The sequence below is a fragment of the Nasonia vitripennis genome, chromosome 4 (assembly GCF_009193385.2).
Source record: "Nasonia vitripennis strain AsymCx chromosome 4, Nvit_psr_1.1, whole genome shotgun sequence".
In the NCBI taxonomy this organism is placed as follows: Eukaryota; Metazoa; Arthropoda; class Insecta; order Hymenoptera; family Pteromalidae; genus Nasonia; species Nasonia vitripennis.
In genome coordinates this window covers 19,319,992-19,340,920 of record NC_045760.1, presented here as the reverse complement: position 1 = coordinate 19,340,920, position 20,929 = coordinate 19,319,992, and the positions used below count along the sequence as shown (strand labels likewise).

At 39.0% G+C, this 20,929-nt stretch overlaps 6 protein-coding genes across 19 annotated transcripts in view; 3 read left to right on the top strand and 3 right to left on the bottom strand.

The window, feature by feature from the left end:
• Window positions 1–60: 60 nt before the first annotated feature.
• LOC100113653 (prefoldin subunit 4) lies at window positions 61–1,762 on the top strand. 4 transcript variants are annotated; one of them, XM_032599195.1, is made up of 5 exons: window positions 61–220; window positions 828–1,091; window positions 1,152–1,256; window positions 1,404–1,520; window positions 1,593–1,762. In XM_032599195.1, exons 2-5 carry the CDS (start codon window positions 1,053–1,055, stop codon window positions 1,743–1,745), a joined length of 414 nt encoding a protein of 137 aa, XP_032455086.1. In that variant the 5' UTR covers window positions 61–220; window positions 828–1,052; the 3' UTR covers window positions 1,746–1,762. The 4 variants fall into 4 exon arrangements, with proteins under 4 accessions (XP_032455086.1, XP_001599576.1, XP_032455087.1 ...); XM_001599526.6 differs by having other exon boundaries at window positions 70–313; XM_032599196.1 differs by lacking the exon at window positions 61–220 and adding an exon at window positions 425–553.
• Window positions 1,763–1,947: 185 nt separating this feature from the next.
• On the bottom strand, window positions 1,948–6,211 carry LOC100114697 (gamma-tubulin complex component 3). The gene is given in 10 exon segments (XM_031929488.2): window positions 1,948–3,086; window positions 3,164–3,424; window positions 3,499–3,630; window positions 3,698–3,919; window positions 4,002–4,206; window positions 4,286–4,478; window positions 4,550–5,470; window positions 5,537–5,669; window positions 5,735–5,901; window positions 5,999–6,211. Coding segments are annotated over 10 exon segments (3,147 nt in total). The 5' UTR covers window positions 6,078–6,211; the 3' UTR covers window positions 1,948–2,252.
• Window positions 6,212–6,247: 36 nt separating this feature from the next.
• Window positions 6,248–9,041, top strand: LOC100114657 (gastrulation defective protein 1 homolog). 3 transcript variants are annotated; one of them, XM_008206246.4, is made up of 3 exons: window positions 6,264–6,549; window positions 6,658–6,737; window positions 6,830–9,041. In XM_008206246.4, exon 3 carries the CDS (start codon window positions 6,858–6,860, stop codon window positions 8,949–8,951), a length of 2,094 nt encoding a protein of 697 aa, XP_008204468.1. In that variant the 5' UTR covers window positions 6,264–6,549; window positions 6,658–6,737; window positions 6,830–6,857; the 3' UTR covers window positions 8,952–9,041. The 3 variants fall into 3 exon arrangements, with proteins under 3 accessions (XP_001599604.1, XP_008204468.1, XP_032455082.1); XM_001599554.6 differs by lacking the exon at window positions 6,658–6,737 and having other exon boundaries at window positions 6,248–6,549; XM_032599191.1 differs by having other exon boundaries at window positions 6,545–6,737.
• Window positions 9,042–9,162: 121 nt separating this feature from the next.
• LOC100114622 (meiotic recombination protein SPO11) lies at window positions 9,163–11,051 on the top strand. 3 transcript variants are annotated; one of them, XM_016987441.2, is made up of 4 exons: window positions 9,163–9,471; window positions 9,712–10,093; window positions 10,171–10,528; window positions 10,607–11,051. In XM_016987441.2, the coding sequence occupies exons 2-4, from the start codon at window positions 9,793–9,795 to the stop codon at window positions 10,905–10,907; spliced, it is 960 nt and encodes a 319-aa protein (XP_016842930.1). In that variant the 5' UTR covers window positions 9,163–9,471; window positions 9,712–9,792; the 3' UTR covers window positions 10,908–11,051. The 3 variants fall into 3 exon arrangements, with proteins under 3 accessions (XP_016842930.1, XP_001599577.1, XP_008204467.1); XM_001599527.4 differs by having other exon boundaries at window positions 9,663–10,093; XM_008206245.3 differs by having other exon boundaries at window positions 9,663–10,093; window positions 10,630–10,730.
• A 176-nt stretch (window positions 11,052–11,227) lies between these two features.
• Window positions 11,228–12,242, bottom strand: LOC116417248. 2 transcript variants are annotated; one of them, XM_031929498.1, is made up of 4 exons: window positions 12,128–12,221; window positions 11,905–12,028; window positions 11,527–11,832; window positions 11,228–11,447 (listed from the first exon to the last, which is right to left on the bottom strand). In XM_031929498.1, exons 2-4 carry the CDS (start codon window positions 12,024–12,026, stop codon window positions 11,333–11,335), a joined length of 543 nt encoding a protein of 180 aa, XP_031785358.1. In that variant the 5' UTR covers window positions 12,027–12,028; window positions 12,128–12,221; the 3' UTR covers window positions 11,228–11,332. The 2 variants fall into 2 exon arrangements, with proteins under 2 accessions (XP_031785358.1, XP_031785357.1); XM_031929497.2 differs by having other exon boundaries at window positions 11,905–12,242.
• A 136-nt stretch (window positions 12,243–12,378) lies between these two features.
• The window catches only part of LOC100114586 (inactive dipeptidyl peptidase 10), a 96,180-nt gene continuing 87,629 nt past the window's right edge, over window positions 12,379–20,929 (bottom strand). For all 6 annotated transcript variants that reach the window (XM_031929490.1, XM_031929489.1, XM_031929492.1 and 3 more), the window contains 7 exons: window positions 20,461–20,699; window positions 19,604–19,922; window positions 19,357–19,535; window positions 19,029–19,278; window positions 18,246–18,690; window positions 17,952–18,157; window positions 12,379–17,881 (listed from right to left, as the gene is read on the bottom strand). In XM_031929490.1, the coding sequence (XP_031785350.1) occupies window positions 17,780–17,881; window positions 17,952–18,157; window positions 18,246–18,690; window positions 19,029–19,278; window positions 19,357–19,535; window positions 19,604–19,922; window positions 20,461–20,699 (1,740 nt within the window). In that variant the 3' untranslated portion in view covers window positions 12,379–17,779. The remainder of the gene's footprint in view (window positions 17,882–17,951; window positions 18,158–18,245; window positions 18,691–19,028; window positions 19,279–19,356; window positions 19,536–19,603; window positions 19,923–20,460; window positions 20,700–20,929) is intronic.

Sequence of the window (20,929 nt, the reverse complement as noted above, 5' to 3'; positions counted from 1 at the left end):
GGCGGATTGGTGGCGGCTGCGTAAAATTCTCTCACGCGCACATACAACTTACATACACAAGTCGCGGGCAGAGTCAGAGCCGCGAGAGCGGAACGACGGAGACTGTCCCTGCTATATAGCTATAGCCTGGTGCGCGCTTGATCCTGCTGATAGGATAAAACAAAACCGCATATTGCGTGCGAATGGAATTCAGAATTGTTCGATGCACAAGCATGTGCAGGTACAGGCTTGCGTATCCTGAGAAATGCAGTATATATAAGTGTATATATATATATATATATATATATATATACACACGCACACTTATAATGAGGTATGTACGTACATACATACAATTCAATTCGCGCTGATAGATCTATACTATAGCTATAATGGAAACAACGAAGATGTTTTATAGAGAAGGGATATTTTATTCGTTCCTGATGATGCTGTAATACGTACAAGAAAGTTACATAAAGCGTCCAGCAGTTTGATAATCATCAAGTCTCGAGAACTTAATGGATATCTTAAATTACTCTGGGATTTAATGGAAACTTATAATATAATTACGCTCGTAATTTAAACACGTTTTAATATTGTTTAATATAGCTATAATTTATGATTTAGAACAAAAACTATTTAAAATTTTGCGCTAGAATATTTTATCTCGCAACTGCTGTAGTACTGATCTAAAAGTACTACACTCGTATACAAGTTATGAAATATACTTTTCAAACAAAGTTTATAAGTAACTATTTGAACTTTTATTTTTATATTACGCATTCTTCTTATTTATAAACCACATTTAGGAAACATTGCTGGCTTTTTGATAAATGTATATATTATAGTTTACTTGGATCAACAACGATAGAACGATATTTAATGAACGCACTCATGACCAACTTCAGATAGTTTATACGATCCTGAAAATTCAAGTGTGGGAGTAGACGACAAGAACAGAGAAGTGGGGGAGGCAAAAGTAGTAGTCACCTTTTTATAACTTCTTACTCGTTGAAGTAGTTATAGGTTAAATTTTTTTATTTATTTAAAAAATAACAAGTAATTTAAATAAAATGGCTGGAGGAAAAACCGCACAATCTGGATTTCAACCGGTACGTTAAAAATTGTCAGAATTACAAAATAAGGTTAGAAAGCACGTTGTTTATTTTTAGGATTCCGATGTACATATTTCGTTTGAAGATCAACAAAAAATCAACAAATTTGCCAGGCAAAATGCTAAAATGGAAGATCTCAAGGAAGAACTAAAACTGAAGCAGGTAAGTCACTGCGTATTATATCTATGAGAAATTCAGTAAAATGATCACTGAACCAGTTACCTTATAAGGTCTTGTTTTATGAGCTATCATCCAGTCTATTTAATTCTACCAATAAGTACATTGATTATTATTATTATTTTTTTTCAGAATGAACTACAGAATTTAAAAGATGCTGTCAGCGAATTGGACTTATTTGATGACGACGCAAAGATCCCATATCACATAGGAGAAATCTTTGTTGATCAAGATTTGTCAAAAACTCTGGTAATTCTATTTTTATTCTCTTAAGTTGTGTCTTATCTCAGCAATTAATACTTAAATCTCTTTTTCTTTTAGAGTTGTCTTGAAGATGCCAGGGTGAAAAAAGAAAAAGAAATAGTATCTTTGGAAGAGCAATGCACTACATTAAGAAGTATGATGACTGAATTAAAAACACAATTGTATGCTAAATTTGGTAACCATATAAATCTAGAAGCAGATGAAGAATAAAAATGCATATAAATTTATTTCATGACTATGAATCACATTTCCTCATACTAATAATATTGTTTAACAAATATCATATTAATGATAGTATTATTAAAAATTAATTTATTTAAATTTCAAAATCATCAAAACTGAATTTTATAAATATTCAAATCTGTATATAACAATCACGCAGTTTAGCAATAATTAATCAAATTAATAAAAATTTCAAATCATTCAAATACATTTATATTTTTTATTTATATTTTACACTTGTTGAAGATATGGTAGTTCAATTTCTATTAACTATATTTTTTTAAAGCTCGAACACTGGTGTGAAGCAAACATGTTTTATTACAATTTAATATAAAAATACGGTAACTTTTGCAATTGTGTGCAATAGACATTTCCATCTTAGATGAAAATGTTGCAGTGGTTTATTTAAAATGATTACATAATACTTTTTAGTAACTAAACAATCACAGCATATGAGGTTGAGTATGGCAAGGCAGAATAAATGTTGCATTAATTTTATCCAACACAGCAAAAAATTATTCTTTTTCTCTTGATTCTTTTGGACGGTAAAATGTTCTCCGTTTCTGAATTGCAGGCTCCTCTCAATACAGTGCTTATACTTGAAAATGAGCTAGTTTGTGACTCGATTTCAGTTTGACAGCTATGACTGTTGGGTGACTGTAAAAGTAAAGTGTTACTGTGAACTTTATAAAGGCTCCTCTTGCTCTTTTTCGCGATTTTTGTTGTTTCTAGGGTAAAATGATTTTCTTTTATATTTAATTCAGGTTGAACATTGAATTCCAGTATTTCAATTTCATTTTCATGTTTACTTAAACTTAGTCTAGGTTTTTTCTCAAAAGCTGAGGTCAGATCTTCTTCTAAAGGTAATAATTCAGGTATGAATTTATGAAAATTCAGATCACCAAGATCAATTTCTGGAGATTTTGGTGTATTTGCATCAGGGTTACTCTCCTGGAAGCTTTTCTTAGCATTTGTAAGAATTTCATTCTCGAGAAAATGCCTAAAAACTTGCTTAGCAAGCTCAGTGTTATTTAGATCCGATCTTCTTTCTTTAAATATGGCACAATTTCCAACATCAAGCTTGAGCCCTGTTTTGGCAAATTGCATAGGGGTATTCTGACAAATTGGACTCTGTTCTTTCAATGGCATTTGTCACTTATCAGTACGAAAAGATTGATCACTTTGACGACGATGTTGATAGGTGAGAGGAGCTACTAGCCGACTGTCTTTGCTGATATAATACTCATTGAAATCTAGTCGGACACTTAACAATTGCAAAGAAACATCCTCTGCAGAAGCAAGCATAAGAAGAAACTTCTTAACACGATCCTGGAAAATATACAACAATGCATGAATTAATGACTTTTAGTCTTTTCAAAATGAAACAAAAAGAAACGAAATTTCACCTGGTATGTTCGTGATAACAATTTAAGTTTCATTGACAGGGTGTTCAAATATTTTAAAAAAGCACTTCTTCGCTCGATATCTTCAGTATCTTGACTTTTTGAACGACCCCATTGTTTTCGATTTTCACTAGATGCTGCAATGAATTTTTCAGTACTCATTCGTGCTTCATATTCGGCAGTGGCGCGGGCAAGAAAAGTTTCCTCAAGAGTTTGAAGTTCTAAAATTGGACCATATACAGACCGAAGATGATTCATTAATTCCTGGAAAAAAGAAAATAAAACTATAAAAGCACCTGTACATGGTTAAAGTTATTAGCTTGTAAGCTATACATTACTTGAGACTGTTCATCAAGAAGTGTGCCTCTTTTTACAGAGGCAATAAAATTAGTATGTGCTGTTATGATATCATCTAGAGACGATGCCTGTCGAAGATGTTTGGCAAATACATCCCATGAACACTCAATCACCTAAAAAATTAATTTTACATTGTTTATAAATTAACTATTCTTTAAGCCAATAAAATAATGTATTTACCTCAAATAAGAAATAATATTGCATTTGATGCACCAGATGAACCATACTGCTTGTAATTAAATGAATGTGTTTTTGTATCGGCAAAATTTCCGGCATTTTCCTAAACATTTTTGCGGATGTTATTTGTTGCTTCCATATTGCAGACAAAATTGTTTCCATACGCTTTGCACGCCAAAGAGAAAAAAATACTGCCTGATAAATCTGACGACTCGGTTCCAAAATCTAAAGTTATGGAATTCATATTTAAATATTAGATTTTTAATTAAATAAACAAATTGAAATTTTATTTTTTTAAAATCCACACCGTTCCTATGGGTCCATCTACATTGTAGTCAAGTGCAAAAACATCCCAACCAGTTTCATTCTCTGATGGTGCTAACAGTCTAACATCCAGTCTCTTTTGAACATCCAATTCATCTAATTTTGTGCTGGTTGCTCTTATTGCCGTTTCCAGAATAGAAGAAATATTATGTGGATATAGTGAGTTTGCTGGTTTAGCAAGCTCTGGTCTGCAAAAGCAATTTAATATATTTTTAGAGGTGTTACAATAATGTATGACATGATAAATAAAAAGCTACGATTACTTACTCTAATAGGTGCATAAGATGCTGCACAAAATGTCCTTGACCCAATAAAAGATAACCTTTTATACCTTGCAAATGATCCATTAACTGATATTGTTTTGTTAATATTTCAACAACTCTTGTGGAAGTTTCCTTATAAGCTGCATCCATCATAGTTTGTAATGGCCCATCTGGATCCATGTCAAAGAATGCCTCAACTATAAAAGGAAGCAAATAATAGTAAATTCATATGGGATTTTAATCAAGAAAGGTAAACAAAAGAAATTACCTCCAATTTTCTCAGATGAATTTAGATATGCTTCAGATTCTCTACCTTGCAAAGGCGAAAAGTCTTTACATACTTCTCTTAAAAAGTTGATACTTTTTCCAGTACATAAAATTTTTTTAGCCTGTGATCTACTGATAAATGATGGCACCATTGAATCTCTGACTTGATATTTTTCATGCCACATCCTTTCCCCAGCGACTTCTGCACATGATTCAATAAAAAACTCTTTGTATGGATCATCTAGTTCTCCATCGGTTATCCACCTTAAGAGCATATTGTACAGAGGTTCTGCAACACTTTCCAGAATTATTTTGACGAGTTTTTTCACCCTAGGGTCGCCATGATGACTAAATTCATAAACAGCAGAAGCAAGAGCTCCACCATTTTGACCCACACATGCTCGCACAATACTAGCTAACCATTTGAGCGTTTCAAGAGGGTCATAACTCCATAAATGAAGATGTGAAAGAGTCACTCGGTCTAATCCTAAAGGGTCCTTCACCCTATTGACTTCTTCTTGTGCATTTGCAATAAATCTGTAATACTCTGATAACTCTTTGTGAAGTACAGCAACAAAACTATCTGCCACTCTTCCATTAGTACCGCTTGCAATTCTTCCTAATCCTCTCTGAATAATATTATACAAATAACCAAGTTCACTCAGCCTTAGAACAGCCTGTTTTTGTGGCCGAGTTATTCTTACTGTTGGATCTATTTGGAAACCATAGTTAGAGTCGAGTTTTAGAACCTTTCCTTCAATGCCTTGAAAAGAATATATAAGGTCTTGAACAAGAATATCTTCTGATATGCAATCTTCATCGAATATTCTGCTTGGATTAGACGAAGGCCCCAGCATATTTGTTTCTTGAGGTAAAAATGGTACAACTTGTGCATGGGAACTAGATGTTTGAGATGAGTACCCTATAAAAATGTAGACAGCAATAAATATTTATTTTCAAGCAGTTATTTGGAAAAGTTCCTAATTACCACTGGTTGATGCAAGTGGGATATTTAAACCTAATCTCATTTCTGGAAATGAGAAATTATCTTCATGAATTCGATCATTTGACTGACTCATATGAAGCAGAAAACTCAACGTTCCAACACGATTCCTCAGATCCTAAAAATTGTTTAATTTAACATTTATCTTTATTAAAAAAATTGAAAGATAATTGATTTACGTACCCCATCCTTTAAATTATTGTGTAGTTCATCAAAAAGAATTGCATCCTGTGCCGACAGTTTGCTTTTGATTTGACTAGCAACCATTGCTTCATCTTCCCTTAGAGTTTCAACTCCTTGAGTCGAAGACAGTAAACTTAACGAAAATTGCATACTTCTTTGTATAACTTCTGCATGCAGAAAAATACATCAAATTAATCATGTATTAGTAATTGAGGACTGCACGGTTAAAAAAAAAATCAAAACAATAATTAATTATAGTCTTACCTGGTTTCTGCTCCCCACACACAGAAGCCACAAGTTTTCGCAATAAATCACTGACATTTTCGGACTCGGCAGCACTCATAGCTTGTTCTGTTGTGGTTTTCAAACTTTTCAAAACAATTATTGGTATTCAAAGAAACTTAATCAAAATATTCGCCTGTATTCGTATAGCACCATCAGCAGCTCCACCGCCCGCGCTCAATTCATCGTATATGTGTGGCGTGAAGTCGCGGATTATGAAGACACCAGATCATTACTGTGAAGTAGTGCGCAAGTTGTTTCCGCGAGTAGAGTACACAACTACACAACATGAATGAATTTCTCATAAATCAAAATTAAGTTTACAAAGCGTGTATTCCATATATTGTTACTCAAAACAGCATCCTCGCTATACTTTATCAAGTACCTAGCCGTTGGAATAATATTCAAGGATCTCGCGTTGCGTTCTTAAATACATCTTCCGCCGCTTCTCCCGGGCTCCCGCCTCCCGGCCGTCACTCAGCTCGCTCCAGCTGACATTAGCCTTATATAGCATCCTCGATATATAATATAATGTAAGTACTCGCTTCATTAAAAGCCGCCAACCTATATCTATAATCTATATGTCAAAATACGCGTTGTCACAATCTTGTACCGTGCGTAAGCCTATTATATATTTATAGTGCTAAATGCGGCTGTGTGCGGCTGTTAGATAGACGCAGGCAGTATCTGCGGAGTGCGGGCAAAGTCGTTTGTTTTTATGGCTAGTATTCAATAATATGTCATATTGTCATGTGTGTTGTTCTTAGGCATATTCCTGCAGTGCATTGATTCATTTGTTTCTTATTTTTACAGCGTCAACTTTCATCATACCGATAAAAATATGGATAATTCAAGCAAAAAAATTGGCATTGGATTTGGTAAAATAAGTTTCAAATTGAATACAAAGTCTATTGACGACAATGCTCCTGCTACAAGTAAAAAAGATTCTGAATCTGGCTCAACAAACTCAGACTTTGGAAAGATAGAGAAACCAGCTGACACCTCGAAAGTACACAGTACATTGGGATTTGGTACTTTTGGGAAAAAGGCAGTTGAAGCAAACGCCAAAGCAATAGTTGAAATAAGGCCCGAAGATGAAGAAGAAAATGAAAAACTGCAAAGCCTTATGGGCATGTCATCATTTGGTAAAAAAGCCAGATGCTTTGATGTTCAAGAAATGATGGAGAACATAAAAAAAACTATTGTCACCACAAAGCCCGTGGAAAAGAAAGCCGATTCTAATCAGCAAGAGAAGGACTCCACAGATAAAACTGAATCTGATAATGATGATGATGATGATGATGATTTTATTGGTCCTCCTATTCCTACAGCAGTGGGAGAAACTAAAGCAGAAGAAAAGACAAAGACCAAAACAAAATCTGAAAAGCATAATAGTGATAGTGAAGATGACGATGACGACGATGATGACGACGATGATGAAGATGATGACGAAAAAGAAACTGACTTGGTCAGCAGGATTCCATGTACACACCAGGTATCAATGACTCATGGTAATAAGGCTGTTACTGCAATAGCAGCAGATCCTTCTGGAGCTCGTCTTGCTTCAGGATCAGTAGACTATGACTTGTCTTTTTGGGATTTTGGTGGTATGGATGCTTCATTGAGAAGTTTCAGAACCCTTCAACCATGTGAAAATCATCCGATAAAATGTCTGCAATACTCAATGACAGGCGACTCTATTCTTGTTGTCTCTGGATCAGCACAGGCAAAAGTTTTGGACAGAGATGGTTTTGAAAAATGTGAGACTGTCAAAGGAGACCAGTACATTACGGATATGGCGAGAACAAAGGGACACACTGCTTCTCTGAATAGCGGTACATGGCATCCTTTCACAAAGGAAGAGTATCTTACTTGCTCTCAGGATAGTACATGTAGAATGTGGTTACTTCACAAATCAAAAGCACATAAAGCTTTGATAAAATGTAGAGCTCAAAACGGAGTCAAGACTGTGCCAACAAGTTGCACTTACAGTAGAGAAGGCACAGTTGTGGCTTGTGGCTGTGTTGATGGTTCCATACAGATGTGGGATCACAGAAAAAATTTTGTCAACCCATCTCTTATCAACAGAAATGCGCATCATTCAGGCAATGATATTTCTTGCCTCAGTTTCTCGTACCTTGGCAACATGTTGTCCTCTCGCAGCTGTGACGATAGTCTCAAGCTCTGGGATCTCAGAGCTTTCAAGAATCCATTATTCACAGCGTCAAACATATTCTCCAGATATGACTCAACCGACTGCATGTTCAGCCCTGACGATTCCATGATTATTACTGGTGAATCTTTACCAAAGAACCAGCAAGCTGGACGATGCTTATTTTACAGCACCAAAACCTTTGATTTGGTTCATGAAATTGAGGTGACAAATTCACACGTTATAAAAACCCTGTGGCATCCAAAATTGAACCAAATCTTCGTAGGCTGTGGTAACGGTATTGTGAAGTGCTATTACGACATTAAGAGGAGCTTGCGGGGTGCCAAGCTTTGCGTTGTTAAGCAAAGACATAAGCAGAAGCACGTAGAGATGATGCCAACACAACAGATAATTACTCCTCATGCTTTGCCATTATTTAGACAAGATAGGCCCAAGTCTGTGAGAAAGCAGATGGAAAAAGACAGACTTGACCCAGTCAAGTCGAGAAGACCAGATTTGCCGATCACTTCTGGACAGGGCGGCAGAGTAGCTTCGTCTGGAGGTACTTTAAGCTCTTTTGTCATCAGAAACTTGGGATTAAGCAAGAGGATCGAGGATGATCAAGATCCTCGAGAAGCAATCTTGAAATACGCAAAGGTCGCGGAAGAAAATCCTTTCTGGATAACACCCGCTTACAAGAAGAATCAACCCAAGCAGATCTTTCAAACTGATGGTGATGATGAGAGCAGTGGAGAACCATCAAATAAAAAACAGAAAACCTAATTGTATGAAGTAGATGATGTAAGATTACATGGTTATTTGAAATCATTACTATTAGAGTGCAACAAAATAAAGTCGTTTTTATTTTTTATACATTTTTTAATGTCTTAACTGAACCAGTCCCACATTTATCAACGTGTGATCGCGCATAATAAAATAACGCAAAATGATTTATGTATGCTGCAATTTTAAAATTCGCGGTGCAGGAGCATATCTGCCGCCGGTAAGGGCGAGTACTTTCTTGACATTACCGACATATATGATGGATGGCGCTATATCCACACGAACGTGTGCGTGTGTGTGTGTGTATATATATATATATATATATATACGACAGTTGATGTTTAGCCGGTATGGTTTACGAATTTTCGAATGGACGGGCGGTTTATTGCGGAGCGCATATCTAAATAGTTAACCGCATCGTTTGAAAATAACGTGATAGTTTAAACTTTTGAGAAGAGAAAATTATGGAGGTAGATGTGGAGTACATTGAGATTCTACAGAGTGACGTAAAACAACGGAGGTGAGCTTCATATTAATAGTGAATAAGATCCTTGTACATTTTGTTGAATTTGAAGCAAAGCTTCTAATCTCCAAAGTTAACCTAAAGCGTATAGTTAGAATAAAGAGGTTCATTCATAAAAGACGACGATAGAGTTACAAGTTGCATTTCTGTATAAGAGATGCGTTTATTATTGGCGAAACACTTTTCAGGCGATTCTTGGTTAAACTAATCGAAGACACAGTGCGCGACCTGTTGCAGAGTGTCGACAAGAACGAATCGCCGAAAATCCTCTTCGACGACGGAAGAAACTCGGGTTGGAGCAGCAACAGCAGCAGTAGCATGTCCTCCGAAAGCGAAGGCTTCGGGACTTCCAGTAGCGGATCGCGCGAGAAGACGTTGAAATTTACCGCGAATAAGTGTCGGCAAAAGTTTGCCCTAATAATGAGAGTTTTGGAGCATGTTCACGGCAATTTGGTGAACAACTTGGATAACAACGAGAGCGATTTTTACAGTACTAGAAGATCGTTTTTTTATACTTTGAAAAATGAGGATATCAAGAGGTTCGTCAAGAGGGAGCAACAGGTCGAGTGGGCTATTAACCAGGTTACCATGATGCTGGAGTGCGGTCCTTGGGAAATTGGTATGCCTTGGTTTTTTACTATTTGACCGTAGAAAAAGAAATCGGCTTGTATACGCTCCCGTAATATTTATGTACAGGTTTTTACACAACGAGCAAAGGTTTGGTTGCCGGTGACTTGAGTCTTCACCTGAACGACGGTCGGTGCGTCAATTACGAGCAACGCAATTGTCTACCTGTGCCAGATGTAGTTGCAAACGTGACTCGTATTCGCACCAGTGCAGATTTTGTCCTCGTCGTTGAGAAGGACTCCGTTTTTCAAAAGCTCCTGCATGACGAACTGCCTGCTTCCAGCAGCTGTATCCTCGTTACCGGCAAAGGATATCCCGACGTTCCTACCCGCATGCTCGTAAATTTGCTCTCGGAGAAAGTGAGGCTGCCGGTTTACGCACTCGTCGATGCCAATCCTTATGGATTTGAGATTATGTGCGTCTACAGGTGAGTTTATTTTTTTAAGTAAAGCTTACGCGATAAAAAATTCAAATGTTTTTCATATAAAAATACAATAATTTTTAGATTCGGAACATTGAACAATTCAGGTTTTAGAAAGCAACTGCTGTGTTCTGAGATGCGTTGGCTAGGGGTACACCAAGAAGACTTGCGTCTGTACAATATTCCCAGAGTTAGGTTGACAAAAGGAGATTACAAAAAAATTGGAGAGTTAATGGATCGCAGTTACGTGGATTCGGATTTCTCGAAACACTTAATGGAAATGAAGCAAGGAAAAGCAGAAATCGAATCGGTCCAGCAACCGAAGAAGCGGTTTTTAGCCGACTTTTATATTCCTGAAAAAATTCGATTAAAAAACTACTACTGATTCAGCGTGGAATGGTCAGCTCATTGTATCAGCTTATTGGCTAATTTTATGCAAGGTATGTTTTAAATATAATCATAAAGTTATAGTTACGGTAAATTGCATTATACAAACGAAAAGGAAATACATGCTTAATGATACAAAAAATAATTTTATCTTATGGAAAATGTAAAACAAATCTCAATTTTACAGTAATATATATATATATATATATATATATATATGCGTATTCTATTTGTAAACTACGTTTATTCCGAGTGTTTTGCTCTCCAAATCTGCTTTATAAAAAAAGCTCGGGTAATTCTAAGAAATTGAAGCAGAAATTAATTTTTTATTAATTTTATTGCAAAAAACGACGCTATATGAAATTTTCAGATCGCATACGAATAAAAATAAATCGACGAAAAAAACATGTGCCTCCTTCAAAATCAAAAACTTTCGTTCGGATATTCGCACAGGCTGGTGCAATTGAAAACATCGTTCATCATCGTAATGCCGACGTGCATTTCCTCTAGCTGGATACAAAATGTTCTTTCGTACGCACTGAAAAGGAACACAAAAATTCATCGTGAATTCTCGTCTCTAGTGCATCTTATCATGCAAAGTTTAGGCTATAATTTACTAATTCGTCTGCGACGCTTTTGAACGTCCTTCCTTTCCTGCATCCGACTCGAACGACGAAGGTTTGGCACTGCGAAGCTTGCGAAACTTTCTCCTGCGGGGAACTACTCTGTCGACCTGTTTCTCGTCGCCACTGCTGTCCTCGAGGACTATAAGCTGTGGAATTTTTCTGTGCTGGCCTAAGAACACGACACTGTCTAAACTAGACGCGGAATTTGGTCGGGATCTTCTTTGAATTTTCTTCAGAGTCTCACTTCTTTTGCGTGCAAGGCTCGGACCCGACGAAGGCTGATTATTTCGATTTGATCTATGGACGTAAGATTTCGTGAGTAGAAATGCGTTTGAATAAAATCAATCTCGCAAGTGTAGCTATAATTACCTCTGTAGTCGAGAGCGAGTTTTGCAGACAACGCATTCATGATCAAATAACCTTTTTCTTTTCCGTAGGACTCTTCGAGTTACGTTGTCCTGTTTGTCATTATCGCTTCGTAATACTCTCATTGCTTGATGATAATATAGCTTATAAAATATTATTTTAAAAAATGATGATTTTTTTGATTATTCTAATACAAAAACCTTTCAAATTAAATAACTCTCAATACCATTGTTAAAGTATTACTTGATGTGTGAAAAAAAGTAATCAAATAAGCCTGCACGTCTTTAAAATTATAACCTTTTTTTAAGACTGTCAATTGTTTTTTTTTTCTATATGAATACTGAATAATGAATAACGCAATTAAATTAAAGTGAAAAAGTAAACTCAAAGAACAACAACGCCAAAAAACTTTGCAAATCTATACACATACATATGTACCGCACTAAACGTGTCATGCCAAAAGAAAAACAACCACAATTCAGGTAATGTAACAGTTTATTGAAAACATTTTGTCCGCCCGACATACCTGGGCCGAGTCTCGTCTCGCTGATATTAAAAAACGCAGAGTCTTAGTAACATGATTATCTCGTGAATGTTACGGTGGAAGATAACTGGTGCTATAGTCGCAAGTTAGACGGCGCTGACATCCTTAATATTCGCATTTCTCCTAATAATTGTATTACTTTTTTCCTATTTATTTATTATTATTTTTTTTAATACGTGACATTACAACGAGCTTAAGTACGTTTACTCAAAGCTTCCTGTCTCCCTTGCTGGTAATTGTAATTGACGCAGACTCTTCTTCGAGTATCGATACTCTATAGCCCTCCTTTTTTTTATTAAACGTTTACTACATAATTTTCGACTTAAAGGCTCGCTGCCCAACTTCTTTTGCTCGATCAGTATAATGAATTTTTTTTTTTTTTTGGGGAAACGAGTCTGAAAAATTCGTACGAAAGTCTTCCTTTAAAAACCGCGACGATTAAAGCGAGATACTTTTTGTATTACGATTTATACTTTTTACGTATTCTCAGCGCCGCCTACGAATTTCTTTCTTTTTCGCGCGGTAAAAATTCACCTATCTCGAATAACGTGTGGTTTAGATTGCTCAAATTTTTCAACTTTCTCTTACGACGGTTTATACAAGAAGACAATCAGTACAGCTGCTTATAAGCTTCTTCATGCGCGTATTGGTTTTGTTTTTATTTTACAAATGATAAAGTTTATAGCTTTAGAGTGTGTATATATATATACGGATAATACGACGTGTGGAGGGGTTGAAGTAGAGTAGAAAATTCGAAAATTTGAGATTCCTAATACGATTTTGATTGAATTTCGCGCTCTCCTCTCGGTGGTCGGTCATATCCTACTATAGCGTATTTGCGGCTGTCTTTGTTATCAAAGCTTTATGGATTATCTTTATGCGCTACTATATACCGAAAATGTTTTTCGCTGCATGGCTTATTTAGCTTTCGTTCAATTTATCCTTTAAAGAGATCGAAATCAATTGGTTTTCTCTATTATCTACAAATAACGTCGTGACTTTTTACAATTATTATTCTTTTCGGTCTAAAACATCGTATCACTACTATACACCATGAAAATATTAATAAATAAAATGCCCTTATGTCTTTCTCATCCTTTAAAATTTTTTGTTTACACAACTATATATTAAACCTTAAAAGAATAACGATACACGTAAATAATGAAAAACAGTAATTACATATACACTATGGTCATGGATAGAATTTATTTCAATTTTCAATATATAATAAAATTTCTCTAGTGTACAAAAATTTGGCGTGATACAAAAACATGAAACCCCTTTTTTCAAACATAGAACATAATTATTCATGTACCGAGTGCTTATTCAGCCACGTGAATAGGTTTCGTAGAAATTTCATGGAGAGCCCCAAACTTGCGTTAAATTCTTCGCATATTTACTTAAAAATTTTATTACATTCTCAGCTTCTAAAACGCTCAAACTTTTACGCATTACACTTAATAATTGATCGTAGCACGAATTCATCGACCTCTCTCTCTCTCTCTCTCTCTCTCTCTCTCTCTCTCTCCCCCCCTTTCTCGCTTTTGTCTCCTATCGTCACATTATTTTCTTTATCTTTGTTTTTATAATAATACTTTAATAAATCTTACCGAAAAAGCGTGTTTCTCTAAATTTTATACGATAATATAATCAGCCTTCGGTAGGAACAACGCGGATTTCCCGCGCGAAAAAGGCGGGAAAATCGGTAAACGTTGAACCGAAGTCACAGCGTGAAACGCGCGCGCGCTTTCGCCCCGAACAACTGAGAATTTAACAAATTTCATTGTTGTTGTTTTCTCTCTTTCCCTCATATCTCCAGTTTAAGCTATAGTGCCGTATGCCGTAGTAATTGCGCGCAAGCTCGGTTTTTATTATATTTATAATTTCTCTTAAATTCTTCTTCGAAGCGTAAGGAATATGACGTGAATTTGCGAACATGAGAGTTTTTCTTGTTGTCTTATGCTGTATTATACTTTCTTCGATTCTTATTTCTTTCGTTACAACTTTCACTCGTAAAATGATAATCACATTCGTTTACCCTTCGAAACTGGAATCGTGGCAATAACCGACGAAGAAAAATTAATTGAATCGAGGCATATGACGCTCGCGCGGCCCTTATATAGCTTATTATATAAACACAATCATTTTACACATCGAAAGACTTCTAATCGCTCCTTGTAATTCTCCTTACGTATTGCAATGCACACGAATGATCGATTGATTTGCTTATAACATTTTTTTTTCTATTCACACAACATACATAAACGCGACTGTCGCCTCTTTATTAATATTTTCTTCCCTTTTCTCTTTCGCTTCTTTCGTGCATCAACTTGTTAATCACATGGCTCGTGTTTATACTTAGCTAATAGCAACAGCACCGGTTTGTCTTAGTCATTAGCTAACATTACATTGACTACAGTTGCACATGAGTTTGCTTTTAAGTTTGGTTATGTTTAATATAAATAACAATCGGAATAAATTATCTCGTCGAATCGTTCGATATATCGTTTTCAAAAACGATGCTTTTTCTGACCTCTCTCGCTATATGTATACCCTAAAACTATATCGAAGAATCTTATAGGTGAAAATAAGCATAGTATTATTTATATGTCGAGTGTTTTAAAAACGGAAAAAGCTCGATTCAACTAGACCTTCCTTCGGTCGCGAAATAGTTCAGCGATTATCATAGGCTCGTTCTCTCGCGTCAAGAGGAAAAAGAGTTGTCGCATCATCACCTTGACTCTCATATAGTTATATAGTCTATACTTTTATTCGTTAACTGTTTTAGAAACCACTTTTCAAGCCACATCTTTTTCCCTCGTTACGCAATGCGTCGCGTACCACTGTCGTCTTACTGCGATATCGTACAAGATGATCGTATTTAATGATATAAGTATATTATAATGATAATAATAATTATTTTTTATTAGTAGTTTTATATTTTTTTTTCATCTTCATTTATTTATTGTTTGATTACTTGCACTAGCCTTGATTGTCGGCATATAAGGGCTGCTGGCACACAGCGTTTAATTGCGGCGTGCGATATATTCTCATTGAGCGCGATATTTTCTTTTGTATTTATTCATTCATTTTGCTTCCCATGTCAATCTCGCTACTGTCCCCCGATCCAAGCTCGCTCATAAGTACGCGGTTAATTCTCCAAACTCGATCGTATTTCGAAATATATAAAATTTGTACACTGTGTTGTTGTTGCTGGAAAAATTCTCAAAAATTCAATTTTGCCTCCTTAAAATAAACTTTTGGAGCGCGTTAAAACTTTTCATTTCATTGATGATTGATTTGAAGCAAGCCACGTCTGAGCTGCGTCACGCTAATTTACACATTTATAACGAGCTCGCGACTCGTTGGCCAAATTTTTTTCACAATATAGAAGCGCACTTTGGGCGAGGATAAAAGAGCTGATGCGACGCATAGTCGATATTATATAATTATTAAGTCGAGACAATAACGAGAAGACAGGAACGAATGTGACGAGATGACGATGACAGTTAGATAACAATAACAGTAACAACTATACTATTCAAAGTATAAGGACAGTAGAGTTCGACACTTTCCTCTTCTCGATAGTAATAATAATATAATATAATATAATATAATGACGATAATAATAATTCTTAATAACAATATAGTGTAATGCACGTTGAACAATTATTTACAAATATCTTTCAAAGTGTGTTGTATGCAATTTCGTACGCACGAATATGCATGCTTTGTGTCTGCATACAATATAGTCTTACGGTGAGGCCGAAGGTGGATAACTCGCTCTCTTTCTATCGTCTATTTAATACGCGTATTGTATTCCACGTTTTCTCCTATACGGATATTTTACATCGACGATCCTCTGCACATACCTCTCTATTACGCGCACAACTGTAGACGCGGAAAGCCTTTATTATAACGCGACGCGATGAAACAAATCATATAATATCATCAGGAATATATGTATAATTATATTTGTATGTATATTTTTTACTTTTTAAATAGTACTCGAAAAACGAGGAGTTGCTAAATATCGACAGTTCGTTTTCACTTTGATTGTATCGCGGGGTTTGTTTGTTTGTTTTTGTTTTGTCTCTGATGCTCGCACAGACGCGTAACTTCGTCGCCGGGGTGTGTTTACTGGACGACGCGAAGAGTATATTTTTTCATATTATATACTTATTAGCGATGATACGGCAGTTACGTCCAGATACCGAATATACATATATGTGAGACAGAGAAAGTGCGGGCACGTATAATTGTAGGTATACGAAACATCAGGACGACGACTCGAGGCGAGAATTGCGCATCGGATCGTCGTTTCAAAACCGATACACACGATAAAGTGTGTATTATTGTAGTAATATAACAAGAGTAGTCACACGCGTGGGTGAGTGTGTGGTACTGGCAACGTCAAACAATACACGTACGCACATAGCCGATCGTCTTTAGGATAATAATATAATAATAATAATAATAATTACTGATAATACTACGCCGTCATAAAACTTTTGAATATAACGCGTAGTGCGCGACTGATTATACATACATGTCCGAGTCATGAAAATTACAATATGTACACATATACCTCTAGTCCTCGATACATTATATAACACACGGCGCAATAACAAAGGCGATTCAATATATACGATCGTTTTTAATTTTTACACAGCGGATCCTCCGTCTGATAACAGTGGAAAACTAAACCTCGCTTATTTGTCGTGTATTTCAAGCTGCAGCGCTGCGCGGGTTAATGCATATTTAGGAACGTCTACGTCCTCACTCTTTCTCTCTCTCTCTCTCTCTCTCTCTCGCATTATTATTAAATAAACACACAACCAGCAGGCACACTGTATATAAGTATGGCGCGCATAACGCAAAGCATGTAAGTAACGCACGCACTCTCCCGGCTAATTTTCTTGTCTACGCACACGTTCTCGATCTGTCAGCGCGTGTCTGCAGCCCCGCTGATGCGCGCGAGAATTGGCATCTTTCTCGCCGTTTAAGTATAACACAATATGATGTTGGTGATCGCGATATTGAGCAGATACCGCGTGAGAGTGCATAGAGACACGCGACCGGCGCTAATTAACTGAGCGTGAGCCTAGCAAAGGGAGAACGATAGCTAGGAGCAGTAGTAGCATCGTCGCAGACGTCTTCGTCGGGTGCGACGGGTACGAGTCGTATTATGAGGGTCGGTAGTGGTGGAGGTGTACGTCGGTGCTTCCGATGGTGTAGTCCAGCTGTGAATGTAGTAAGTATTATCAGGCGCAGTGCGGGGCGTGCAGGGCTGATCAGCTGCCGGCCGACGAGGAAGATAGTCGATCTGAGGCACTAGGAGGCGTCCAGGGCGAGGCACTCGGCAAGGAAGTCCTCCATGGAATGATAGGCGTGCTCTAGCACGCCTGACAGAGCGTGGTCTTCGTCCGCGTAGCTCTGCGCAGAGAAGGGACACTTTCTTTTGTAATAACAATTTCATTGCCAGCTGTATCGCGCAATCGCATACCTGGTATCTAAAAATGACGCCGGATTCCGTGAGGCTCTTGGCGAAGGCCATGCCGTGGGTGTACGGCGAGCTGAGGTCCGCCATGCCGTGGAGCAGGTAGAGACTGTGGCTGGGCACGAGTCTCGCGCGCTGCGTCAGGTCGGCTTCGACGTAGCCCTTGTAGTTCTCCGCGGGCGGTCCGAGCACGCGCTCCGTGAAGGCCGAATCTGCGAACAGGCATCGCGAGTATGCACGTACAGCAGGATAGAAAATAGCGAGGCAGGTGTATGATTGGGGAGGAGGCGCAGCACTCACTGTAGTAGAGCCAGTCGGCGATGGGGTTGACGGCGACGCCGCACTTGAAGACGTTCTGCTGACTGCCGAGGACCATGGAGGTGACGTAGCCGCCGTAGCCCCAGCCCCAGACGCCGACGCGCGACTCGTCGAGGTACTTGAGGGTGTCGAGTAGGTGCCGCAGCACCGTCACCTGGTCCTGGACCTCGACGCCGCCGATGCGACGGTAGAGGGCCCGCTTGCCCTGGCCCCGGGCGCCGCGCACGTCCAGCCGCACGTAGACGACGTCGTTGTGGCTGGACATGTAGGTGCCCCAGTCGACGCGGAACTGGTCCGTCACCGCGGCGCTGCCCGGCCGACCGTTCACCTCGACCAGGACTGGGAAAGCTGCGTCGCGCAGCTCCTCGCGCCAGGACGGCGGCAGCAGAAGCTGGACCTGGGCCCGCCAGCCCTGGGGTAGCGGCACCTGAGGCAAATTCACTCGGTAATTCAACTAGTGCGCCGATTTCGATCGAAAGTATGTACAAATTTAATGGACGACCGTTCAGTTGCGATACAAAATTTTAGACGATTTCACACCAACTCGAACGTGCGTGCAGTGAGAAATATTTCTGTGAAATGGATAATATTAATAATACATAGGATAATATTAATAAATCCGCAAACAACAGGGATTAAAAAGCGCGCGAAATGCAGCGAGCGTCGTGTCGGAGCCGAAACATAAGCGCGGATAATGCTAGAACCGAGATTTCTCGGAATTTTGATCGCCTGACGACCGATACCTGAGGTATATATCATGCATACCTCGAAACTTTGTCTCTTGGGCAGAGCGAGCTGCGAGAGCAGCTCTGCCCTCTGGATCCTCGTGTCGTAGAGGATTCGGACGATTTTGTGCGTCCTCATGGAATGAATCGCAGCCAGAGGCAGGCCCGGGCCCTCGCAGTAGAGCACGTAGTAGCCCAGCTCCTCGTCGTCCTTCGGCTCCTGCGCCTGCTCGTCCAGCAGCGGCGGATTCACCGACGCCCCGAAGTGCGTGCAATTCGTGTAGTACAATCTGCGAAATCGACTTTTTTCACCGTCAACTCTCGAAGAGGTACATACGCGTATTCGAGTACGTATATATTATACCGACCGGTTATTCAGCTGGGTATCGGCGATGTCGCAAGTGACGCAGAGCGGCTCCAGCCTTCGAGGGTCGTCAGCGATAGGGTCTTTCACGACGTAGAGGTGCTTCTGCCCGGGGCTTCGTTCCCTCGTCGCTAAATAATACACCAGGTGGGACCTCGTGTCCCAGGCGAGAATCTCGCTGACCTGCGCAAACGATGGCTCAGAGTTCGGTACACATAAAATGTACGAAAAATTCTCGAAAAATCGCGTACCTCGTATCGGCCGTGCGAGAGCACGGCTATCCTCTGCTGGGTGAGGGTGATGTGCTTGATGTGGGTGAAGTGCTCCTGGGCGCCCTCCTGCACAGCCCCCAGCAGGAGGAAGCTGTCGCCGTCCGGGGCGAAGACTGGGTGCGGCTGGGCGTCCAGCCACTGGCCCTCAGGGGCGCGCTCCGAGTGGGTCTCCTCGCACTCCCAGCTCGGCGCCCGGCAGGCCGACACCACCGAGAGGTTCTGCGAGCGCGTCATCCAGACCACCGCGACCTGGGCCGAGTCCTCGCCTATCCAGCCGGCCGAGATCAGGTAGTACTCCCTGTGGGGGGAAAAAAAAAAACATTTTTCTTGAGTTATCTCCGTCAGTCGAGCAGAGCTTCGGCCGATAAATAAGGCGATTATTTCATAGCGCAGATTACGCATTTACGATTGAATAAATCACGAAAAATACTTTATGTGCAGCGTCGCGCTACGAGCGGTAAATGCGAGGTAATTGTTGTGACAAGATTATTTATAGCTGGCGATGTAAAAATTTATCGCCGCGCGTTTTACGACCGCGAGCGCTTTGTCGTGCTTTTCGTGTGCAATAAAGTTTAATTCGCGTCGCTTTCTATATTTTGGAGATTTTCATGAAGAAGCTGTTATATATGACAAGACAAAAGTGAACTTTCGTAGCTGTATGCGTACTTATGCACCTCGTCGGCTTATCGCAGAATCGCATAATTTTAACCTTATGCATATTATATTTATGAATCCGCAAACACAGTTGATTACAACGCGCCGCCTTCGTCTCCCGGCTGTTTTGAAAGGTATAGTCAAAATAGCGAATAGAAGGAGAAGAGAGAAGAGAGACTCACTGCCCATCGAAGACCGGCGGCGGCTTGAGCTTCACCTTGGTGGGGGTCGAGCTGGTGAGGTTCGTGGCGTTGTTGTAGCCGGTGGTGACGTTGGTGAAGTCGACGATCCAGACGTCGACCTCGGGATTGGGCGAGCCCGGCGTCGGGTAGCGCACCGTTCTCGAAGGCGGGAACACGCCCTTGCGCACCGTCTCCGAGTTCACCGACGCGCCGAACCACGGGAACTCCAGTGCGTTGACCTGCGCACGTGCGTTTTTACTGATTGTATTCTATATATATATATATATATATATATATATATATATATATATATATATATATATATATATATATATATATATATATATATATATATATATATATATATATATATACTAAGGATGTATAAGTAGTTTTTTCGACTCGCAGCCAGGAATCGCCCAGTTCGCGCAATAGTTCCGCAATCTATTAATTAAAATACACTTTTTAT

Bases quoted from the DNA above. Each gene is read 5' to 3' on its own strand.
- LOC100114657 (XM_001599554.6), top strand. From the start codon at position 6,858: ATGGATAATTCAAGCAAAAAAATTGGCATTGGATTTGGTAAAATAAGT.
- LOC116417248 (XM_031929497.2), bottom strand. From the start codon at position 12,026: ATGAGAGTATTACGAAGCGATAATGACAAACAGGACAACGTAACTCGA. The intron at 11,833-11,904 runs GTAATTATAGCT...TTACGTCCATAG, and splicing joins ACTCGCTCTCGACTACAGAG to ATCAAATCGAAATAATCAGC. The intron at 11,448-11,526 runs GTAAATTATAGC...GTTCCTTTTCAG, and splicing joins AAAGCGTCGCAGACGAATTA to TGCGTACGAAAGAACATTTT.
- LOC100114622 (XM_001599527.4), top strand. From the start codon at position 9,416: ATGGAGGTAGATGTGGAGTACATTGAGATTCTACAGAGTGACGTAAAA. The intron at 9,472-9,662 runs GTGAGCTTCATA...AACACTTTTCAG, and splicing joins AGTGACGTAAAACAACGGAG to GCGATTCTTGGTTAAACTAA. The intron at 10,094-10,170 runs GTATGCCTTGGT...ATTTATGTACAG, and splicing joins GTGCGGTCCTTGGGAAATTG to GTTTTTACACAACGAGCAAA.
- LOC100113653 (XM_032599195.1), top strand. From the start codon at position 1,053: ATGGCTGGAGGAAAAACCGCACAATCTGGATTTCAACCG. The intron at 1,092-1,151 runs GTACGTTAAAAA...GTTTATTTTTAG, and splicing joins CACAATCTGGATTTCAACCG to GATTCCGATGTACATATTTC. The intron at 1,521-1,592 runs GTAATTCTATTT...TTTTTCTTTTAG, and splicing joins AAGATTTGTCAAAAACTCTG to AGTTGTCTTGAAGATGCCAG.